Here is a 19,939-nt window from a genome sequence, read left to right as displayed (position 1 = left end):
TGCATCCAGCCCTCTTGTTCAATATCCGCCAGATGTTAAACGCTGTGGGCTCTGATAATCAGTGTTCTCATGCTCAGCTGCCAGGGGAGTTTATCATCCCTGCTGTGGCCCCTCCTTACCTGTCACAGCTCTGCACACAGGGAAACCTCTGAAGCCATCATTTTCACCAGTCTCCTTCAGGAGAAAACTCTTCCCAGGGTGCAACAGTACGCTTAAAGAAAAAAGGTAATATGGGATTCTAGCAATATTCTGTGTTCTATTCAGCTTTCTTGACTGACTTAATTAAATGGTGGTTTTACGTGGGAGATCCTCAGCATTTGATGATTCCATATTTCTAACTCCTTTCTCTTTCATCAGTAGGGCAGCATTCCTCTTTGGTTCAAGGTCTGTAAGTTTGGTATACAACTCAAATCTACTGTAAACAAAGTAAATAAGTTAAATCTTGACCAAATAATGCATAAACCTGAAATATAATATCTTTTAAAAAGTATTTATTACCAAGATTTTCAAACTTTATTTTGGAAATGCTTAGTGTGCAGAAGCATTTCCACGCAGTCCTTTTGCTGAAATTCTTAAGACATTTATACAAAAAAATAATAAATGTGAAACACCAACAGTGAAGTTCATTCATTTAATTAAAATGAAAAACAGTCCATAGATTTAAAGGAGAACTTGGTCCACATAAACGAGCTATGTAAGTTTTGTTCTAGTCCATTCTAGGGTGGAATTGATATTTAATCTAGTCTATGTTTCTGGAATAATCTAAATTAAGGAAGTGTTCTTGTAGTATGTCTAGAAAATAGTATGTAAATATACAAAACACCAAGTCATGTTCTAAGCTATGTCAAGAATCAAATCCTCCTTTAAAGAGAAATAATCTGTAGTCTACAACTGAACATTTAAATACAAGGCAGAAACCCAGGGTGTCAGTGATAATTTTTCCTACAATTCTTCCCTCAGTATTTGAAGTCTGAAAAACAGTATTGTTTAAAATTAGCAAATATATAAATTTGGTCCGCAAAAAATCTTTTCGCATGTAGAAAAGAGAAATACATGTATTGCAAATTGATCTTATTCATAGCATAAATCTATAAAACTATGTATTATTTAGGAAAAATAGGTTAAAAAGGATCTTATTTATAGGCTTAAACCTCGTCCCAACACCATATGGTAGTGTACAGAAAACTTAGTATTATGCTTAGGATATGTAGTTTGTGAAAACTACATAGTATTTCTTGTTATTTTCTCAGTAAATTGCAACACATAGAATTGAAAAATGATATGCTACTAAAGTGAACTTTGAATGAAGTTCTGGAAGTAAAAGAATTAAAATAATCCTAAATTCCAAATACATGCTTTCTTTTTAAATTAATTTGACATTGCCATTTCTAAAACTTAATTTTTACTATACATCTTTAGTGGCAACAGATAAACAGACTGTCACAGACTGAATTTGTTGGCAGGATTTTTCTATTGTCCCTCTATCACCTTTAACTCTATCAAATGCTAGCTGACTAATACTGGAAAGATTTTTAAAACAGTATTCTACTTTTCACAAACATCGATTAAATGAAAAGGGCATATGACACCTTAGAAGCAGAAATATTACTTAAGGCAGAAAGTTAAATTATTGTCCATTAGTACGTACAGGCAGAGTCAACTAGAAATAAAAATACTGAAAACATTATTTCATTTTACTGGGCTGTAATGGGGAGGGACCACAATTAAAAGTAAAAAACCACCTACCACGTTGAACTGTTAAACTGTTGCACTTTCCCTCCTCCCTCAATTGTACAATTATATACAAATCTGCTGAACTTCCTCCAGTTTAGGCAAGTCTGCACTAAAATAAAATGGTCATTTTAGCAGCTTGATTCAAGAGTGGCCACAACTCTGCCAGTCTTGCGAACTTCTTTCTCCTTCTTTTGAACCTTTTCCTTCTGCTTTTCCAGTTTTTCCTGTGTTTTTCTAATATCCTTAATTTTTTTCTTTATTGTTGATCGGTCATTTTGACTGGTAACTCCCAAAGCCTTTGAAGGAAGAAAACAAAACAAAACCTCATCAGTAATTTTTTTCAACAGCACTGTTAACAATGCTTGTGCATTAACAGTATAAGAAAGTGTTATCCACTTTTCGACAAGATAGTCTGTTTATTTGAAAAATAAAGACTCAGGGCCACAGAAACATTGCAAATAATCATCTGGGTAACAAGGTAGGTAAGAAAACCAAGGCTAGCTCTTCAGTTGTAAAGTAACAATTTCATGTTGCATTTTACAAACATGTAAACCCCTGGGAATTCCCAGAAAATAGCATCATTGGTTCTAGTGTCCAGATATTTTCCTAGCTCTTTTTGCACACGAGGAATTTTTACTCGGTAACAACTCTGTAATTTTGCAGGCCTTTAAGGTGCATTATTAGGAGGCGGCTCAGGAGGCGGCCGGCACGCTTGCGCTTGCGAGCGGCAGGTGGCAGCACGACCCCGGCGCCAGGCGCGCACGGAGCTCGGGGCACAGCGCCCAAGGCTCCGCGGCTGGCTGGGACAGCACTGACAGGCCAGCCACTGGTATTTTCCCTGTGCCCACGCGATTTTATACAGCAGGACATTTCGTGTTACATGTCTGTTTAAAATGCAGGCATATTTTGGAGGCTGAAATTAGAACACCTTTTTTCCCCCTAAGCTCCTCAAGTTCTGCTATTAATCATTAATAATAATTGGCCTTACGCCAGAGCTGACCAATGAACCTCTTCTAGCTGCACATCTTGCCTGTCCATAATACAGTCTCATAATCTAACAAGAAAGAAAAACTGCAAAAATTTACCAGAACTATAAGGGATGCATACATACTACAGCTTCCAGGTGCAATATGGCAAGAAAAAACTTGAGTCATTTTAAATGTCACCAGCTAAGATTTCAGCCTTCCCATTTGAAGAGGAAATATTGAAGAAACGGATTTCTAAAACGGGATCCTGCTATTCTATTTCAATTGGCCAGAACTTGTTTTGGTATGACCTTAGTTGAGATTGGTGACAGATGTATCAAGACTCCTTGGACAAATATGCTTCCTTTCATTTCCTCAAGGAAGCAATATTTGTTATTTTTCTGACTGTAAACAGCCTTTAATTTTACAATCAATTACTAATTACCATCTAACTATACAGTCTCTGAGTATTTCAAAAGCAACTCAAAATAAAATAACAAGAGCGAGTAACCATCCCTTAAAAAGCCACAGAACCAGGAAATTTGACTTTGTAAGTTAAAAATATGTCTAAATAAGCAGTGAAACCTATACAGTTACAAATCAATCCTGGCATGTACACATACCTTCAGCTTCTCACTGTCGAGCTGCATCAGCTGCTGTCCATCTACGTTCATAGCTGTGAACTCTGTGATATACTGTTCCATGTTCATTCCCATTAACCAGTGGCACACTTGCTGGGTGGTCCATTCAGAAATAGGTCTACTGTGCCACTGATTTTGCTTTCCTGTTGTTGTTAATTCATCATCCAACGCCTAACCAATTGAGAAAAGTCACCATAAGCAATATTTTACTTGACTGTATGTTGAATTCCAGTTGTCAGGTGAGTTTGGTTAACAAAGTGCATTTTTACACATGCTCTACTCCAAAAGTAAAGTTCTTGAGATCAGTTTGCCTAATTTACTATAAACAAGACACTTCAACATACAACACAAAGTCAGAAACAGAACATAAATGGTAAATTGGACCTATCCAAACAAGGAACACACTTCCTCAGTTAGTTGGTTAAGGTAGCTCTATCTGAATGTTAGATGCTACCTTACACTGCATAAAGAATTATGAAGCACTTCAACTCTATTATTATTGTTAAGTGATGGAAATCCAGAATAAAAACAATTCTAGTAGCCAGTAAATCTGGTGAGTGTTCTAGGTACAGTTTTATTACATTTTGTACATTTGTGAAGAGAAGACTGCTTGTTCTTTGAACTAATGCTATTAGGTTGATATTGTATAAGGACTGCCCAAATAAAAGATGTCCATTTCAGAAACATAGCAGCTTGTAGACTTCCACTGAAAATATAGTTTGCCAGCTCACAGAGCTTTTGAGGCACCTTGCTTCAATTTCATTTTGCTTCCAAGGGGAAAAGGTATTGCTGTTTGTCCTGAAGCACTGTTACTTCATCACAAAAGAAAAGCTACACAACAGAGCTCAGTGTCTGCAGAGAAGTAATTCCAGTGTGGTACTTGAATCACTAACATCAGTTAACTGAAGTTTTATTAACTATCCAGAATCATCTCTCACCAGCTCATGACTGAGTACAGGCTGCATTAGACTTGCAGACTTCTCATTCAAGATATTTGCACACTGCAGAAAACATGCTCCCCTTTTCCAGCAGGCCTTACACGCATTTGTAAACAGAAAACATGGACAAAAGGAGTTTCCTAGTTACAGATTTGAGAGATGATCATGTTAAATCGCAGGTGAACAACTACAGCTGCCAGCCAAAGGGATCTCACAAAATCCAGCTTATTTGATGGAATATTTGGGAGAGTTGACTGATGTAACAAAATTATTGTGGTGATTACAAGTCAGACAGTGACACATAAGCCTGTGACATGATCTGATCCTACAACACAGTGGATCTGAGCACTCAGGATGGAAGACACATACGAGGGGAAACACAGAATTTTCAAATTTCCAATATAAGGGACTACACATAATTCAAAATGGTTTTGCTTTCCCTGGTCTGTGAAACAAGGGACAGTGGCTACATTAAGAGGCAATCCATAAAAATAGGAATGAGTTTGTAGAGCTGAATAGTTTGTGCTGAGGTCTGAAAATCCACACTACAACCATTTCAAAGGATTTTCACTTCCAAATAGCCCAAGTCTGATCACAAAGACTCAATGGCCACTAGCAGCTGGAACGTAGCAGGACCACTGTAGGAGCACATTTGATTTGATTTCTGAGATAAATCAAAGTAAGGCAAGTGGGAACAATCAGAATATTTATTTAAAAAATGAACTCCTTATCCAAATCAAAATACTTATGTAGATATAATGAACACATCTGCCTTACTGATGTGCGAAGGGAGAATCGCAATTTGCATAAAATAACAGCAAAGGGCGCTAGAAGAGGATTAGATTGAAGTGCTCTAGACAGCATCTGTATCAAGACAACTGAGTCTTGTATCCAAGCTATCAAGCTTGAAATGCTTCATACAAAGAAGATTAATTGGATAAATTAGCAGTGGAATTTAAAAATGCACATTTATTTTAAATAATTTTACCTAACAGTACTTCCCCAATCTGATATTGCAATAAAAAAATATATATTGGCAACTTTGTCTCATACTAACAAGTGTTCATGAATAGTACATAAAAAAGGGGAAACACTTTGCATTTTAGGCTGGACCTGTATTTCATGTGTGGTCTATCGGCCACCTCGTGTTCTGTATCCAGTTCTGGGCCTCTCTATTCAGAAAGGAGATTGAGGTGCTGGAACAGGCCCAGAGAAGGGCACTGAAGAAATACTAAAATATACTGTTGTCACATACATATTTTTTAATATGTCTATGTACTTTTATCATTTCAGATAGGGGTGTGTATGTATCTATATATCTCCTTTACATGAAAAAATGTGTGAAGTGTTTTATTCCAGTTAGAACTCTAGATTTGTTGAATCTGTGCAAGCCATGCAAGAACTTCCCTTTTGTAATTTCAGAGTGAAAGTACCTGAAGATGTATTCTTGTCAAAAAAGAAAGAGACTCAGATTCTTTCATTTTGTCAGAGAATTGCTGTCCCCCGACACAATCTTGAGGACTCTCTAAACCAATTTGTCCAAGCAGCACAGATTAGAGCATCTAACAGGCTGCACTATGGAGGATTCTACAGGCTTAGCTATGAATTGCAGCTTCAGCATCATCAATTGCTAACAAACTCCTTTTACTTCATATTGGTAAGGACAGAACCCTAAAACCAGAAGTTGTAGCAACATCTGAATCTGTGTTAAAACACAGACATCATCTCCTCACAGATATTTAATACTAGAAAATTTGAATTTTTCACTACTACACTAGGGAAAGAACCTGTGACGATTTTTCAGAGTAAAGGAAAGGGGAAACTGTAGGAGGATAAGATGAAGAACACCAATTTTTGAGTAAGGATTATTGGTCATTAAATAATACCTCTGCGTCTTTTTTTTTTCTCAAATGTCCATTCAGAGGCAGAAGGAACATGCCAAGTTGTTTTTGTACAGCGAAGTTAAGAGTCCCCAAAACAGCCACTACACACACAAGAAAGAGATCAGCTGCAAATTCAGAAAGCAGAACTAAAACTACTTCTAAGGTATGGAAGCGTGAGAAAGCTATGTGCTCCTGCATAAAAGTGCATGTGACTCAGAAAACAAATAAAGGCTCTGGAGATAAAAATATAAAGCCCAAGAAAACACCATTGCCACCACCCCATTTAGCATATTAGGAACATTAGAAGGATTACCCACTGGCTTGCTAACCATCTGCGAGTGAAGTGCCTCTGCTGTAACTAGCTGGCTGACAACTGAACTCTCAGCAGGCAGTCACCCGCCCAAACTGCCTGTGAGCACCTGCACAGCAGAGGCAGACCCCTCAGAGCTGCCTCTAGGTAGGTGTCCAAGAGGTGTTTCCAAGTCCAGGATTTATAAGGCAGTGCTCAACAGCCCACTCCTCTGAGAGCTGGAGTTACACTGGCTAGCACGACTCATCCTGCACACTCATGAACCCATCTGGACAACAACCATCAGGCAGAAATTAGTAAGACCTTAAGTTAAGGATCCTGTTCAGTATCTTCATTGGTGATCTGAATGAAGGGATTGAGTGTACCCTCGGTAAATTCACGGACAACACCAAGTTAGGTGATAATATTGATGCTGGAGGGTAGGAAAATCCTGCAGAGGGACCTGGACAGGTTGGATGGATGGGCCAGACCAAGAGCATGAGGTTCAACATGACCAACTGTTGGATCCTACAAACTGGCCACAACAGCCCCATGCAGTGCTACAGGCTGGGGGCAGAGTGGCTGGAAAGTGGCCCAGTGGGAAAGGGCTTGGGGTGCTGGTAGACAACAGCTGAACATGAGCCAGTGCATGCCCAGGTGGCCAAGAAAGCCAGGGGCAATCCTGGCCTGTGTCAGGAATAGTGTGACCAGCAGGACCAGGAACAGTGATTGTCACGTACTTGGCACTGGTGAGGTCACACCTTGAGTGCTGTATCCAGTTCTGGGCCTCTCAGTTCAGAAAGGACATTGAGGTGCTGGTCCAGAGAAGGGCAGCAAAGCTCATGAAGGCTGTGCAGCACAATTCCCATGAGGAGCAGCTGAGGGAGATGGGGTGTTTACCCTGGAGGACACTCAAAGGGACCTCTCTACAACTCACTGGAAGGAGGGTGTAGCCAGGTAGGGGGGCAGCCTCTTCTCCCAGGCACCCAGAGACAAGAGGACATAGTCTTCAGCTAGCCAGGTAAGATTCAGGTTGAACATCAGGAAGTCTTTCTTCATAGCAAGGGTGACCAAACATTGGAATGGACTGCCCAGGGAGGTGGCAGAGTCACTGTCCCTGGAGATGTTTAAGGAAAGACTGAACATGGCACCCAGTGCTATGGTCTAGTTGACAAGGTGGTGTTCAAGTCCAGTCATAGGCTGCACTTGATGATCTCTGAGGCGTTTTCCAACCCCTTCGATTCTGTGATTTGAAATACCCTAAAATGTTGTAAGATGGATTACTTTTCCCAGATCTAGACTACAAACTTTAAAAACTCCAAAGAACAGAACTATGTATTTTGTTCACACATACTGCTTTCCAAATGAGGAAACAGTTCAGAGTTTGTTCCTTGTTCTCCTCAGAGTAGGCCCTTGATACTCAATGTAATTACCGAAAAGATACAAACAGCTTTCACTGGTCATGCAAAACCAGGACAATAAGCAACATATGAATTAGACAGAACACTGGAACTCATCTATAATAAAAAGAGGCTTAAATCATCACTTCACACATGGACAACTAGTCATAAACTGCTTTCATTTTAGTTTTAGAATCCAAAATTTACTGAAAGTTTGTAATACTGATCAAAGAACAATATTCAAGAAGACATCTATAATAAAGCCTTATAATTTATACTCCTTGAAAGTTTTAGAAACACATATTCCATTCACAAAGCATTCCATTAAAAAAAACTGCAGGGAGTACTTGCAAAGATAGATTATTAACTGGGGTTCCTCTGGTTTTCATTAGATCTAACACTATTATCTCAAAAAAAACTCTGCAAAAACTTAATCCACTACTACAACCTGTAAACTATTTATATGATTTTTGACACCTCAGATTTTTATGTCAGTGAATTTATAACATTGTTTGTAAGACTGTGGTGACTTTCTACATATTACTGGGATATGGTAAGATTTTCACCAATGACTGACTTAAGACAGCTAATAAAAATCCCATTACATTCATGAACCACCAGTCTGGCAAGCCCTCTAATTCATTTTACATAAGATAACGATGTTCTGTTTTTAATGACTTTTCCTAAACTAAAGGATTCAATTTATTAAGATGTCCATCAGTCAAACACCAAAAGAGACAGTATCTCAGAATGCTACTGAAGTGTGGACTTTGGGTTTCAGCTGTAGCCAAAAGAATTAGTTCTCCAGGGGAATGGACACACTTTCAGGTGTCTAATTTCTACCTATATATCAGAACCACCATGTTTTCTGACTTTTTCCTTTTTTTTTATTGATATGAAATTTTATCTTAAAACAAACCTGCACAAGATGTGAAGGCGAAGTCAACAATGTTGCAGTTTTCATTCACCCAAGAAGTTACTTTAAATCAGTGGAACAGAACAGTTATGATCAGTTAGTCATTCCAATTTTTAAGATATAACTAGGCTCAGAGCACACAGGCTGATCTGTCATCCACTACTGCATGTCCTTAGCTCATTTAACAGCTTCTTTAGGGTGCTCTACAACATTCAAATATGGAACAGCCATCTAGTTTCACATTACACACATCTGTTTCTATGAAACATGCCATAGTGTGAACAACAACATCAACAACACACATATACACACTTTGAAACTCACCTCATTTGAAGAGAAGGTTAAAGTGTGTGAACGACCTGACAGATTTGGTTCTGTCACTAACCCTGAAAGTTCACAACTTGGCTTGCTATGGTATGTATCATCTATGACAATTCTACTCTGCAAACAAGTGGAAATAATGTTTTATTAACTCACTTGTTGGAAAAGCAGGTCATTAGGTGACATTCTAATTTTTGATTAAAAAAATAGTATGACTCTGTTACCATTAGAATACATATGAAATGTAATAACTGTATCAAGCATCTGATTTGTTTTTTGTTAAATTTCTGAATTCAGAAACGCAGTAACAAACTTAAAGCAATATCCCCAAGAATACACAAGGAAGTGCATCAGTTACTTTTTCAGCAGGCATCCACACTGTGGGAGAAGCAATTTAAAATGCATTTATTGGACTTATTCATGATGAACTTTCATTAAACTGAAACCTCCACAAACACCATGAATGTGTTTCAGAAGGTAGCGTTCTGTTGATTCCCTTCATTTCCAACTCAGATTGTGACCTTGCGAATATTTTGTGTTAGTGAGTGAAAAATAATGCTGCCAACAAATGCCTCCTACTTTTGCCTTTCTAAAGATTTATGTCTCAGCACTACTCTTTACTGCCTACAAACAGTAAGTAATTATTTAACAGTATTTTCCTCTAATGTTCTCTAAGTCTCTAATCAACCAATTACACTTTGTAAGGATGCCATACCACATCCCTACATGCATAAATAACCTGAGATCCCATATAAGGCTGATCTTAAGGATATTTTTCTTCAGTTAGTTATGCTTGTATAAGAGAACTACATTTTTGCAGTTACCTTCATTTATCACTTCTGTATTTGTGTTCTGATTTCAATTTCACCTGAACTCTCAGTTTTCTGGATTATTCTATTTTTGTTTTCTAAGTGCACTCCCTTATACTCTAAATTATTGATACACATTTTCAGCCTGGAAAACACCACACCAAAGCTCAAGAAAAAAGGCATCATCACCACAACACAACAAACATAAAACCCCCTCAACCTGAGTTTTCCTGCTACCTCTGTGTAGTACTTTTCTTGACTGAGAAATGGTATTTTATTTACCATGTAGATTATTTTAATAATTACATTAAATTTTAGGTCTTCTTCAGTCTTTTAGATGTAAAAATTTTTACCAGAAATAACTGAATACTTTTTCCATCAACTTATTCTCAAATTACCTTCAACCCAAACTGAAAATCTATTTAAGAGCTTTTCTTTTAGCTGCCCTCAGTTCACTCTTTCTTCTTTTACAAAAAAAATCAAGAACAATTCAGACAAACTAAACTAAAAGATACAATAATAAAAATATAGTCAAAAGTAAGGCATCTGAGCACCAGTTGCAATATTTTCTCCTCCCTCTGCTCCTAATCAGTTTATAGGAGTAATTGCCTTTTAAGCATTTAGAGCCAGTTGCAAAGGGTTTTGACTCTTGAATAGCACAGAATTTGGACAGAAGAGGTTTTATAGGTATGCTTCCTATCATTTAAGGTACTAGGATATAGTTTATACCACTCTTCTTCCTTGCACTGAAAATGAAAGACTGCACACACACTTACAGAAGCTAAGTAGTATTCTGGAAAAACAATGAGTATAAACACTATGTATGTGTGTGTATCGTATCAGAATTACACCAAGAACTTATTTAAGAACTTAAATTAAGTTCTTAAATAAGAACTTAAGAACTGTCTGCAAGCACAGAGGATTTTAGTTCCTGTGGTTTTGTTTTCACAAAGATCAAGAAGTTGACTCACTACTTTGTCAAACTCTAAGTTTAAAACTAACTTCAGAACCATTTTAAGAAAGCAAAAACATTTCAAGTATAGTAACTTTCAGAGGCAAATTTTGCAAAACCAGAAACCAGGTAATAAGGAATGTAATTATATTCCTTGCACCATCAATGCTAAAACACAACTACAAAAATTATACACAATGCAAAGGACTTGGTTCCACAGAGATTTTTTAAATGACAAAGTTCTTATTTTAGGCTTTCTACTTTTACCTCCTGTTTAAGAAATGCTGTCACAAGATCACATTGGATACTACAAACATAAAAGGAGTAAATGCTATTGCTATATTTATGACATATTTCTTTATTTATAAATTTTGAGTTAATATCAACAAAAAGAGTGTTCTTCCCTTGAATTCTGGGAAGATGACTTTGTCTCTTGCTTTTATATTGTTTTATTAACAAGGCTCACTTCTGAGTGGTCAAGCACATTTCTTTGTTAGTTTTAATATCTTTTCACGGCAAAAAAAGCCAAAGCCCTGTAACAGTACATATGTAATTATCAACCCTAAGTTCAGATCTACAACAATTAGTCATTCATTTGAAGCAGCAACCACTGTCACATCACCATGTTTACAGAAGACCCCAAACATTGCAAAGTGAAACCAGCCTGACTTTGGAGAGGAAAAGAATGATTTTATGATTAATGAATGTATGAGAATCTGTTCTTCAATGGGATCAGCTTTCTACCATTTTAGAAAGCAAGAATATAGCTGGAGACTTGCATAATCTTCCAGCTGCTGGTTTGCAGCAAGAGAGCAGCAAACAACAATTACATACTGGAGCATGAGAAGGAAACAAAAAATCCCAATCCAGTAGGCAAGAAACCAGCTGGAAGGTTGATACAGTAATCATCTTGGGAAGTATAGTTCAGTAAAAAGAAAAGAAGAAAAAACGATTACTTCACAACAATGTGGAAGGAAAAGAGCACTTAGTCTGGTAACATCTAACTTTTTGACTGCCCAAAGTAGGTGTATATGGTAGGTACATGAAAACATTAGGAGCTGCTTAAGCACATTATGGATGCTTATAGTAGAAATGCAGCAGTGGGACTTTTACTATGCTTACAAAACTTATTCAAATCAGATAGAAAGGAGCAACGAAGAGGGGACCAACGTGTTCCTCTGAATCAATGACAAACCCACTGATTCCTTAGCTATACAGGAAACAACTCTGCACAGCTTTGCTACAGCCTATTAGGAGACCAACTACAGCCTATCAAGAGACCAGCCATGCATTACTATTTAATCAAAAATTGTATCCAAGAATATGCATATACCTTCCAAATTCCTGGGTTATTTACAGAAACATCTTTTGGCCACTGCAGGCTCCAAGAGTAGCAACCAGTGCAAGAGCTGTAAATACACAAGACTGATGCACACTGGGCAGCAGTTTGTGAAGTACTGTTCCACTTCAGAGATTAAAAAATTCATACTCTTATTAAGTTCCTGTGTTACTGTATGGTTCTAAAATCACTTTCTGTACTTTTTAAAACTATGTATGCAGACAATTTACCATTATCACAGGGACTGAAGATTTACACTCGTGAAACAAAGTATTTAAGAAAAGTATTACAACAGCATTTTAGTGCAATCACCATCTGGAAACATGGAAAGCAAACTTGTTATCTGCAATCTCTGCAAAATATCAGTGACTTCAAGGACTAAAACCTGGCAGGTTTCTCTTCCATATATACAACTCCTTTCTTTCTAACAGCACAGAAGAAAACCAATACATGAAAGGGTATTTTAGCCATCCAAAGTGAAGAAAAAGTGTGAAACTCAAGAATAAACCACCTTACTCAAATAACTGTAATTTTCAATTTGACAAAATTTAAAGGAAACAAGAATACAGTCAGTAAAATTGCTGGGAATGGTGTTAAATTGAAAAAGATTTCACCAAATATTCAGACAGCACACACATTACATCTTTTAGTTTCTAAAGCTGTTCCTTTCAAATAGTTTAAACTTTATGGTTATAGACTGAACTGTGTCGCCTCATTTTCAAGATCTGGTTAAAAGGCTCTAAATTATTAGATTATTAGCTACTCTCAAGCCTGGAAGAAAGTGTCCTATAGATGTGTTTCTTGGCATCTAGTACCATATTTGAAAAGTAGGATACTATCTTCCTCCACCTGTCTGGTACTCCAATCCTACATTCCAGTACAGTAAGAACTGGCTGGCCAACTGTTTGGACAGCTGACCTCTATTTATGCACAATTCCTCCATGAACTCATCTGGAAAACAGATTAGACCTCTAAAACTATACTTTCCTGAAACTAGCATTACTTTTAGCATTACCAACCAGTCAAAGAACATGCCTTGTGATTCTTTCTTAGATGCTACTTCAGCCTGAATAGGCTCTACTGAGCTTCAGCTGAAGGAGGGAACACAACACTCTCACAATTCCTCCTTGTAAGAGCTGTAGTATCTCAAACTGCTCCAGCAATGTTTGTAAGAGGTGATGTGGTAAAGGACTAAATCATTAGGCTTACACACACTAACCACTGATATTTTTACTTCATCAAAATGCAACACTTAAACATTCAAAGCACAAATTAGTCATCTTTACCTTGCTTCTGTTCTTGTCTTGACCATGCTCACAACCATCCTGCCCACTCTGAGTAACCTGCAGACTGCTACTTGAAACCTGAGGCTCTTTGTGGCTGTCTCCAAACCAAGAGAAAGGCATGCAAGTAGGAGCAGGGGAATCTGAATCTGATGCTGATAGATAGTTGCCAGAGTCATCCAAAAGTTCTCGGGAACCTCTGAGATAAGCAGATGAAATTCTGTTTAAATAAAAACAGCAAAAAACTGCATCCCACCCCTCAAATACACAACCACCCCGCTAAAAACAGGAACAAACTCAAAACACACCACTTATTTTTACCAGTTTCACAGCACAACTGATACTTGAAATGAAAACTGATGCTTGCCTTAAAATATCCATGTGAAATAATGAGTTATATAATAACACAAATTTTTGCAGTATTTCACACAATTTAATAATAATTTCCAGTAACTGCAAACTTGATTTACTCAACATTCATCTTCCTAAGCAAAATAGTTTTAAGGTTGTCTCCTCTACTCTCTTCTGTGAGATCGGAGGCTCATCTCTGTATCATTAAATCTTCACAGAATTTTGCCACTGTTATAAAAGAATGTACTTTAGGATCAAACATTAATGACAGTTTAAAAAAAATCCTTAGGTTACAAATTTAAGGAATGCAGCATGTATGTATAAACTAACAAAAGACCTACCTGCTATCCAGAGAACCTCTTATATTTTCTTTTTCTTGCTTCTTACCCTTCCCCCCAGATTTCCGCAATCCACTGAAGTGAAAAAACACAAATTTCATAAAGCACTTACATTTACATTTCTTTAAATCAGCAAATTAGTTTTCACATTGACTTCAACAGTTACAAAAAGCCACATTTGTATTGTTACACAAAGCATAATTCTGCAGATTATGCATGACAGTACCCTTTCAAAAGCCACAGATAACCAAAATAAATACAGCAATAGCTAAAGAAGCCTAGCATACAGTGGATACAACCAGGAGGAAAACCACAGTTTTATTGCTACATTAATGCTCCTAAGCAATGCACAGCAACTTGAGCACAGTCACTAAGTACATTATCAGTGTGTGAAATCAGCTAATCTTTATGTTATACACTATGATGCATTTATTGAAGTACTAGTCTAAGTCTTTAATGTTAGTTGGCTTCAACAAGCTTTACCCCATCTTCAAAGGTGTTATGAAGTAGCATTACTGGACACCTCAACATTGTTTATTTAGAGAACATAATATTCTCAAAAGTAACACAGAACAACACTTATTTCTGAAGGAACACATGTAAAATCTCACCCAAAATCTGGAAATCTCCTTTTGGACTTCCCTGGTGGAATTCCTTCATTTGTTTCTGCTGTCCTGTCTTCATTTTTCCTTTCTTCTGTTTTCATAGAGAGGTGAAAAATAAAAATATTGTTGTAAAAATACCTGCAATTTTCAGCTACTAATGATGAAGTTTGTAAGTCAGATACCATGACCTGGGAGACAGTGTTAAAACTCCCATTCCCACACACAGATAATAATTGAAAATACTACAGCCATATCAGCCAGCCTAAGTTATTGTCTGTGCCATCTTCCCATCATTCTGTCTGTACCAGCCATTGAAAAATGGCAACATAACACTTGCTGACAACTACTTAAAAATATTCCTTTTGATAAAGAGTAATTCCATACAGTCTAGAAAGGTAAAAATTACCACAGTATTTTGCTCCAATGAATTACAAACAAAAGTTTATGACAGGTTTAGAAAGAAGTACCTCCTTCTTTTGCAAAATGTCAACTTCAAAACATACAGCCACATAACCAGTATAAGACACAGCATTTAGTATTTCTTTATTACTCTTGCAGTATTACAGATGCACCCTTGGTATTATTTTTGGTTCAGCACCTAGCCCAGGCCAGCTGCTGCACACATGGCTACATACAGAAGCTGCCTGCTCCAGAAGCTGTGCCTAACACAATGGTCAGTCCCTGGAGAGCAGAGAGCTCCTGACAAGCTGAGTTCACTGGAAATGGCATACAAATGTGGCTATTCTGAAAAAACAGCTGGGACTTTGAAGCTCCTTCAAGGCTCTTATTTTCACAACTGGAATACAACCTCTTAGGACCCAATTTTTTGCCAAAGGAAGCATGTTCAATACCAACTTCTCAATTATTATGCAAAATTAAGTGACACAAACCACATGATGTCTTCTCATTGGACTGTGACAGATTACTGCAAGTCCTAAATGTACTTACTTTTACATTCTCAGGCTACTAGATTAAAAAAAAAAAATACATTTTGTGTTGCAAATTATGTGTTTCCTAACTTAGCTACCTGTGAAAGAGATGCAGTTCACATTTTGAGAAACAAAGTAAATTTTAAGCTCTACCTTCAAAACAACTCCTGACATGATATACACAGACTCCTTCAAGGACCATAAAAACCAAAAATCCTGTTCAGTACACAAAACTGAGGTCAGCTACCCATCACTCCATCAGCAAACACCATTATATATTTCAGGAAGGATTACCTCAAAGCTCACACACCTGACAGTCTGGTTAGTCAAGAGCTTCCCCCCCTTTTTTTTTTTTTTTGCTTATCTAATCAGTAGTTTCTGATGAAAATTAAAACTTCAGCTAATTACTTAAGCACTTTTGCTAAATATATAATATCCAACAAATTATAACTACTATTAAACTGGCTCTTCTTCCTATCAGCTTGAATACAAAACCAGAAGAATTATTTTTAATACTGACATTTGTTTCCACCTCTATTTCCAGAGGCAGTATTTTAAGGAAAGAGGTAATTTCTTAAATATGGCACAGTAGGTTAAAATACAGACTGATAAATGAATGGGTGAAAAGGTAATAGAAAGGATTAATTCAATAAAATAATAGGCAAGAAAGGATTAATTCAATAAAATAATAGGCAAACATTCAAATACAGTTAGAAAGCAACAATCTGGCAGAAACAGCATTTAGTATAATTTTGTTCACAAAGAGCAAGCTTTCAATACCAATCCTCATGTACTGAATTAATTAGCAATTCCATGGCAAATTTACAAAAAAAAAAGTTTACAATGCTTCTGCCATCACAAAAAAACTGTAGAAAAGAAAGCAAAATCATAGATGTATTAGGTATGTGTCTTAGTAAGTGGCATTTGTTTTAGACTATTTTTTGTTTGAGTCTTTATAGACACATAAAAATAAGGACAGTATAAAACAAATCTTGTTTCAGGGTATTAAAAGAATGCCCTACAGCTCGGACAAAACCAGAGACAGCAAGTCATCTGTCTTTATAAATTTGTACTAGCTGATTACAGAAAATATCAAACATTTAAAAGATTATATTAGATCCCTTTTTCACTTATTCATAAGAAAAATGCCAACTATTCCTATCAAATAATGACTAGTAGAGACTAGGCTGATTATAATACCTTTAACCTTCTTCTAGTGACAAATATCCTAAAACAGCATGATGAGTAATGTGGTAATTCCCACAATTCTCAGAATCTGTATCCTGTTTAAACCTGCATAATGTCTGGAAGCACAAAGGCAACAATGAAGTTTTCTGGGAATCAGGAAGTCCATCAGACTTACTCTCCAATACATTGCCACTTATGAGGCAAGTGTTTTGCAAAAATGTATTAGGACCTTTACTGATTACATCTAAAATTTGTAAAATTTCAATCCTGAAGAATTAAAATAATAATAAACCCATAAGTCTTACCCTTGGCTTCTTTCCCTTTCCCTTTTGCTTCCCTTTGCTTAACATTCTTGAGATACCCTTGAGGAGAATTTGGAGCCATCCCTTCAGGAGGAGGTGACCGAGTGGTGGTTGTGCTATTTTCGTTGTTTGGTTTGTGTACTGGAGAAGAGTGTGTGGAAGCAGAAGGGCTTGACTCCAGAGGACTTTCTGTGCTTTCTCTTTTCTCAGGCTTTTCACTCTTTCGATCTGGGTCCTCCAGGCATGGGAGAGATAATTTTTCACCTGTTTCTAAGGTCTTAGTTAGGTACATAGAGGAAGATTCTCTGTTGAGAACGTGGTCTTCTGAATCTTCATCCTTCAATACATTTGAAAGTTATTTTTTGATAAACATGACATATACTCATTTATTGTCTGTTCTTTTACCAGGGTGGAAGGATGTGCTAAGCAAACTTCCTCAGTTCAGGAAATTTTCTGAACTTACATACTTGTGGATACCATCTGAATCACATGAATCTGATTTTAGAATGTGTTACCCACCTCTATACACATCTTTCTGCACATCCCAAGTAAACTTCTTCTAGCCAAATCAGAAGTGTTCTGGTACACATTAGCCATTCCAATTCAATGCAGCCAGTTTTCAATCTCACTAAATTAGTTCAGCGTCCTCCTTCTACTACAGGCTCTCCCATATATTGACTATCTATACCTGAATTCTCCAGTTGTTTTCCAGAAACATGAGAACATTTTACTGGCACACTTCTTGTGAACTCAAATGATGACTTATGAAAAATGAAGCATTTCAGAACTCTTTAGTTTTTGAAGAAATTTGGTAACTGACTTGTTCCAGATGAAGGCATAACAAGATAAATTAGTGTATTTCTCAACATGTCACTGTATCAAAATCTGTCAGCAAGCAGAAGCAGCACAGAACAAGCTCACACAGTTCTTTGCTAACTCCAAATTAACTGTGCCACAAAAACACGCCAGAGTTCCCATGTATGTCATGAACCCTAAAAGGTTTTTTTCCTTTGATGCAGCATAAAACAAGGATGCTTTGGCACAGCCTGCATGAAGCATGGAGAAGACTTACAATTGCAAATACAGATAAAACTCAACCCTTGGTCAGTATCCAGAGTACATGATCACCAGTGTCAGTACCTGCAGATTTGCAGTCTGTTGTGCACCCCCAAGAGATTCTTTCAGCTTTGACCGAGAAGGTGGCTGGCGTTTTACTTTCAAAGCAAGCTGAGCTTTTGCTTTGTGGGCACTGGTGTCTAATCTGGGAGTATCCCCAACAAAAGCATCAAAATCTGCAACAAACACATACTTTTCAAAAAAGCAAACAAAAACCCCATCAAAAACTGCTAGGCAAGTTCACCAACCCCCTGTCCAGAAAAATATTCAGAATCTAAGTTGGAATTATTCTACCTATTAACCATTACTGTATGAAAATAATTTTCATATTATACTGCACTATTTTACACATGGCAATAGCAATTTCTGTTTAATTTGAAATATACTTGAATTCTGTTCTCAAATAGATGAAAATTTGTGCCCCAGATGTGCTTTCCTAACATCATTCTTTAGGATAGAAACTCTCTACAAAGTAAGAATTTACCAAATATTTTTAAAATTTCATTCTCATTGGAACCTCCATCTGATTATTTCATTACATTCTGTGCATAAAATTGAGACAAAAAATCACAGCAAGTTTACTGTAAATTATAGCTTGAAATAAATGGGATTTTAACTGACATATCTCAGTGTTTTAGTCCCATCAGTAGTTCAACTAACAGAGAATCCGAAGAACTGTTAAAATAGTTGTCTCTCCATCCACCTCCTCTTTCCCACAAGACCTAAGAAATACATTACAATTCTACTGAAAATGCTGGGAGAACCTAAACTCAAGTATCCACACTGACTCAGCTAAAACATTTACCCAGTCAGAAGGAAACAGGGAACACTTCACTTCTCTTAATAACAAAAAAAAACACTATACATATAACGCCTCCTAATTTTCCTTAAGTGTAAATAAGGAAACCAGCATATCTAAAGAATTTATTCTACTTACCAGAAACCAGCATATCTAAAGAATTTATTCTTTCTTCTATTGATTTGGTTTCTTTTTCATTGTCTTCTTTAATCTTTGATTGTTCATTAGATTGGTCTGGACTTTGACAGCCATCTTCCAATAAACTGCCACCTTCAAACACATAAGGCATTTTCTCATATGCTTTCAATTTATTTTCAAGCTCTGAAATCTGCAAGAATTAAAATTCAGAAGTGAGATACATGTCTCCAAAAATGCAGAAGTTTATTTCAAAATATAATACTGCTTTACTTTTTCCTGATAGATTTTCAGTTGTTCTGCATATTTCTGGTCTCTTTCTTCAAGTAGCTTTGAATGATCTTCTTCTTTCTTCATAAATTCTATTTCTCTGGTGAAAGAAATATATACATGTCTATGAAACAGTAATATACAGAAATGCAGAAAATGATGTTAAATAGAAATACGCACAATTGCATTAACTAAAAAACATTCCATTAGTGAATGGTGACAAAAATCAGTCTGCAAGGTATAGGTGATTCATTAATCTTATCATGTCAGAAAATGACATATCTATTTGTATGCTTCTACTGTCTTCAAAAGAAAGCAGAGATGACTGTGACTTACTCTGGACAGAAAAAGGATGCATGGCAACACTTTTTCTGCAAAGGTACAACCATCTCTCATTTTAAAAGCGGCAAGTTGCATATGCATTTAAGCCTGAAAT

General features: G+C 36.7%; 1 protein-coding gene across 2 annotated transcripts in view; it reads right to left on the bottom strand.

Moving 5' to 3' along the window:
* Positions 1-504: 504 nt before the first annotated feature.
* LOC131560444 (neurabin-1-like) overlaps positions 505-19,939 on the bottom strand; it is a 40,967-nt gene continuing 21,532 nt past the window's right edge. Inside the window, exons 10-19 of one of the 2 annotated variants that reach the window (XM_058809164.1) lie at positions 19,507-19,603; positions 19,237-19,426; positions 18,324-18,475; positions 17,187-17,520; positions 14,771-14,855; positions 14,163-14,234; positions 13,474-13,669; positions 9,091-9,207; positions 3,323-3,511; positions 505-2,030 (exon numbers count right to left, since the gene is read on the bottom strand). In XM_058809164.1, the coding sequence (XP_058665147.1) occupies positions 1,863-2,030; positions 3,323-3,511; positions 9,091-9,207; positions 13,474-13,669; positions 14,163-14,234; positions 14,771-14,855; positions 17,187-17,520; positions 18,324-18,475; positions 19,237-19,426; positions 19,507-19,603 (1,600 nt within the window). In that variant the 3' untranslated portion in view covers positions 505-1,862. The remainder of the gene's footprint in view (positions 2,031-3,322; positions 3,512-9,090; positions 9,208-13,473; positions 13,670-14,162; positions 14,235-14,770; positions 14,856-17,186; positions 17,521-18,323; positions 18,476-19,236; positions 19,427-19,506; positions 19,604-19,939) is intronic. The other variant, XM_058809165.1, reaches the window with a different exon arrangement.

The sequence above is a fragment of the Ammospiza caudacuta genome, chromosome 8 (assembly GCF_027887145.1).
Source record: "Ammospiza caudacuta isolate bAmmCau1 chromosome 8, bAmmCau1.pri, whole genome shotgun sequence".
In the NCBI taxonomy this organism is placed as follows: Eukaryota; Metazoa; Chordata; class Aves; order Passeriformes; family Passerellidae; genus Ammospiza; species Ammospiza caudacuta.
The sequence above is the reverse complement of the archived record's forward strand: the minus strand, read 5'-3'. Positions and strand labels throughout refer to the sequence as shown.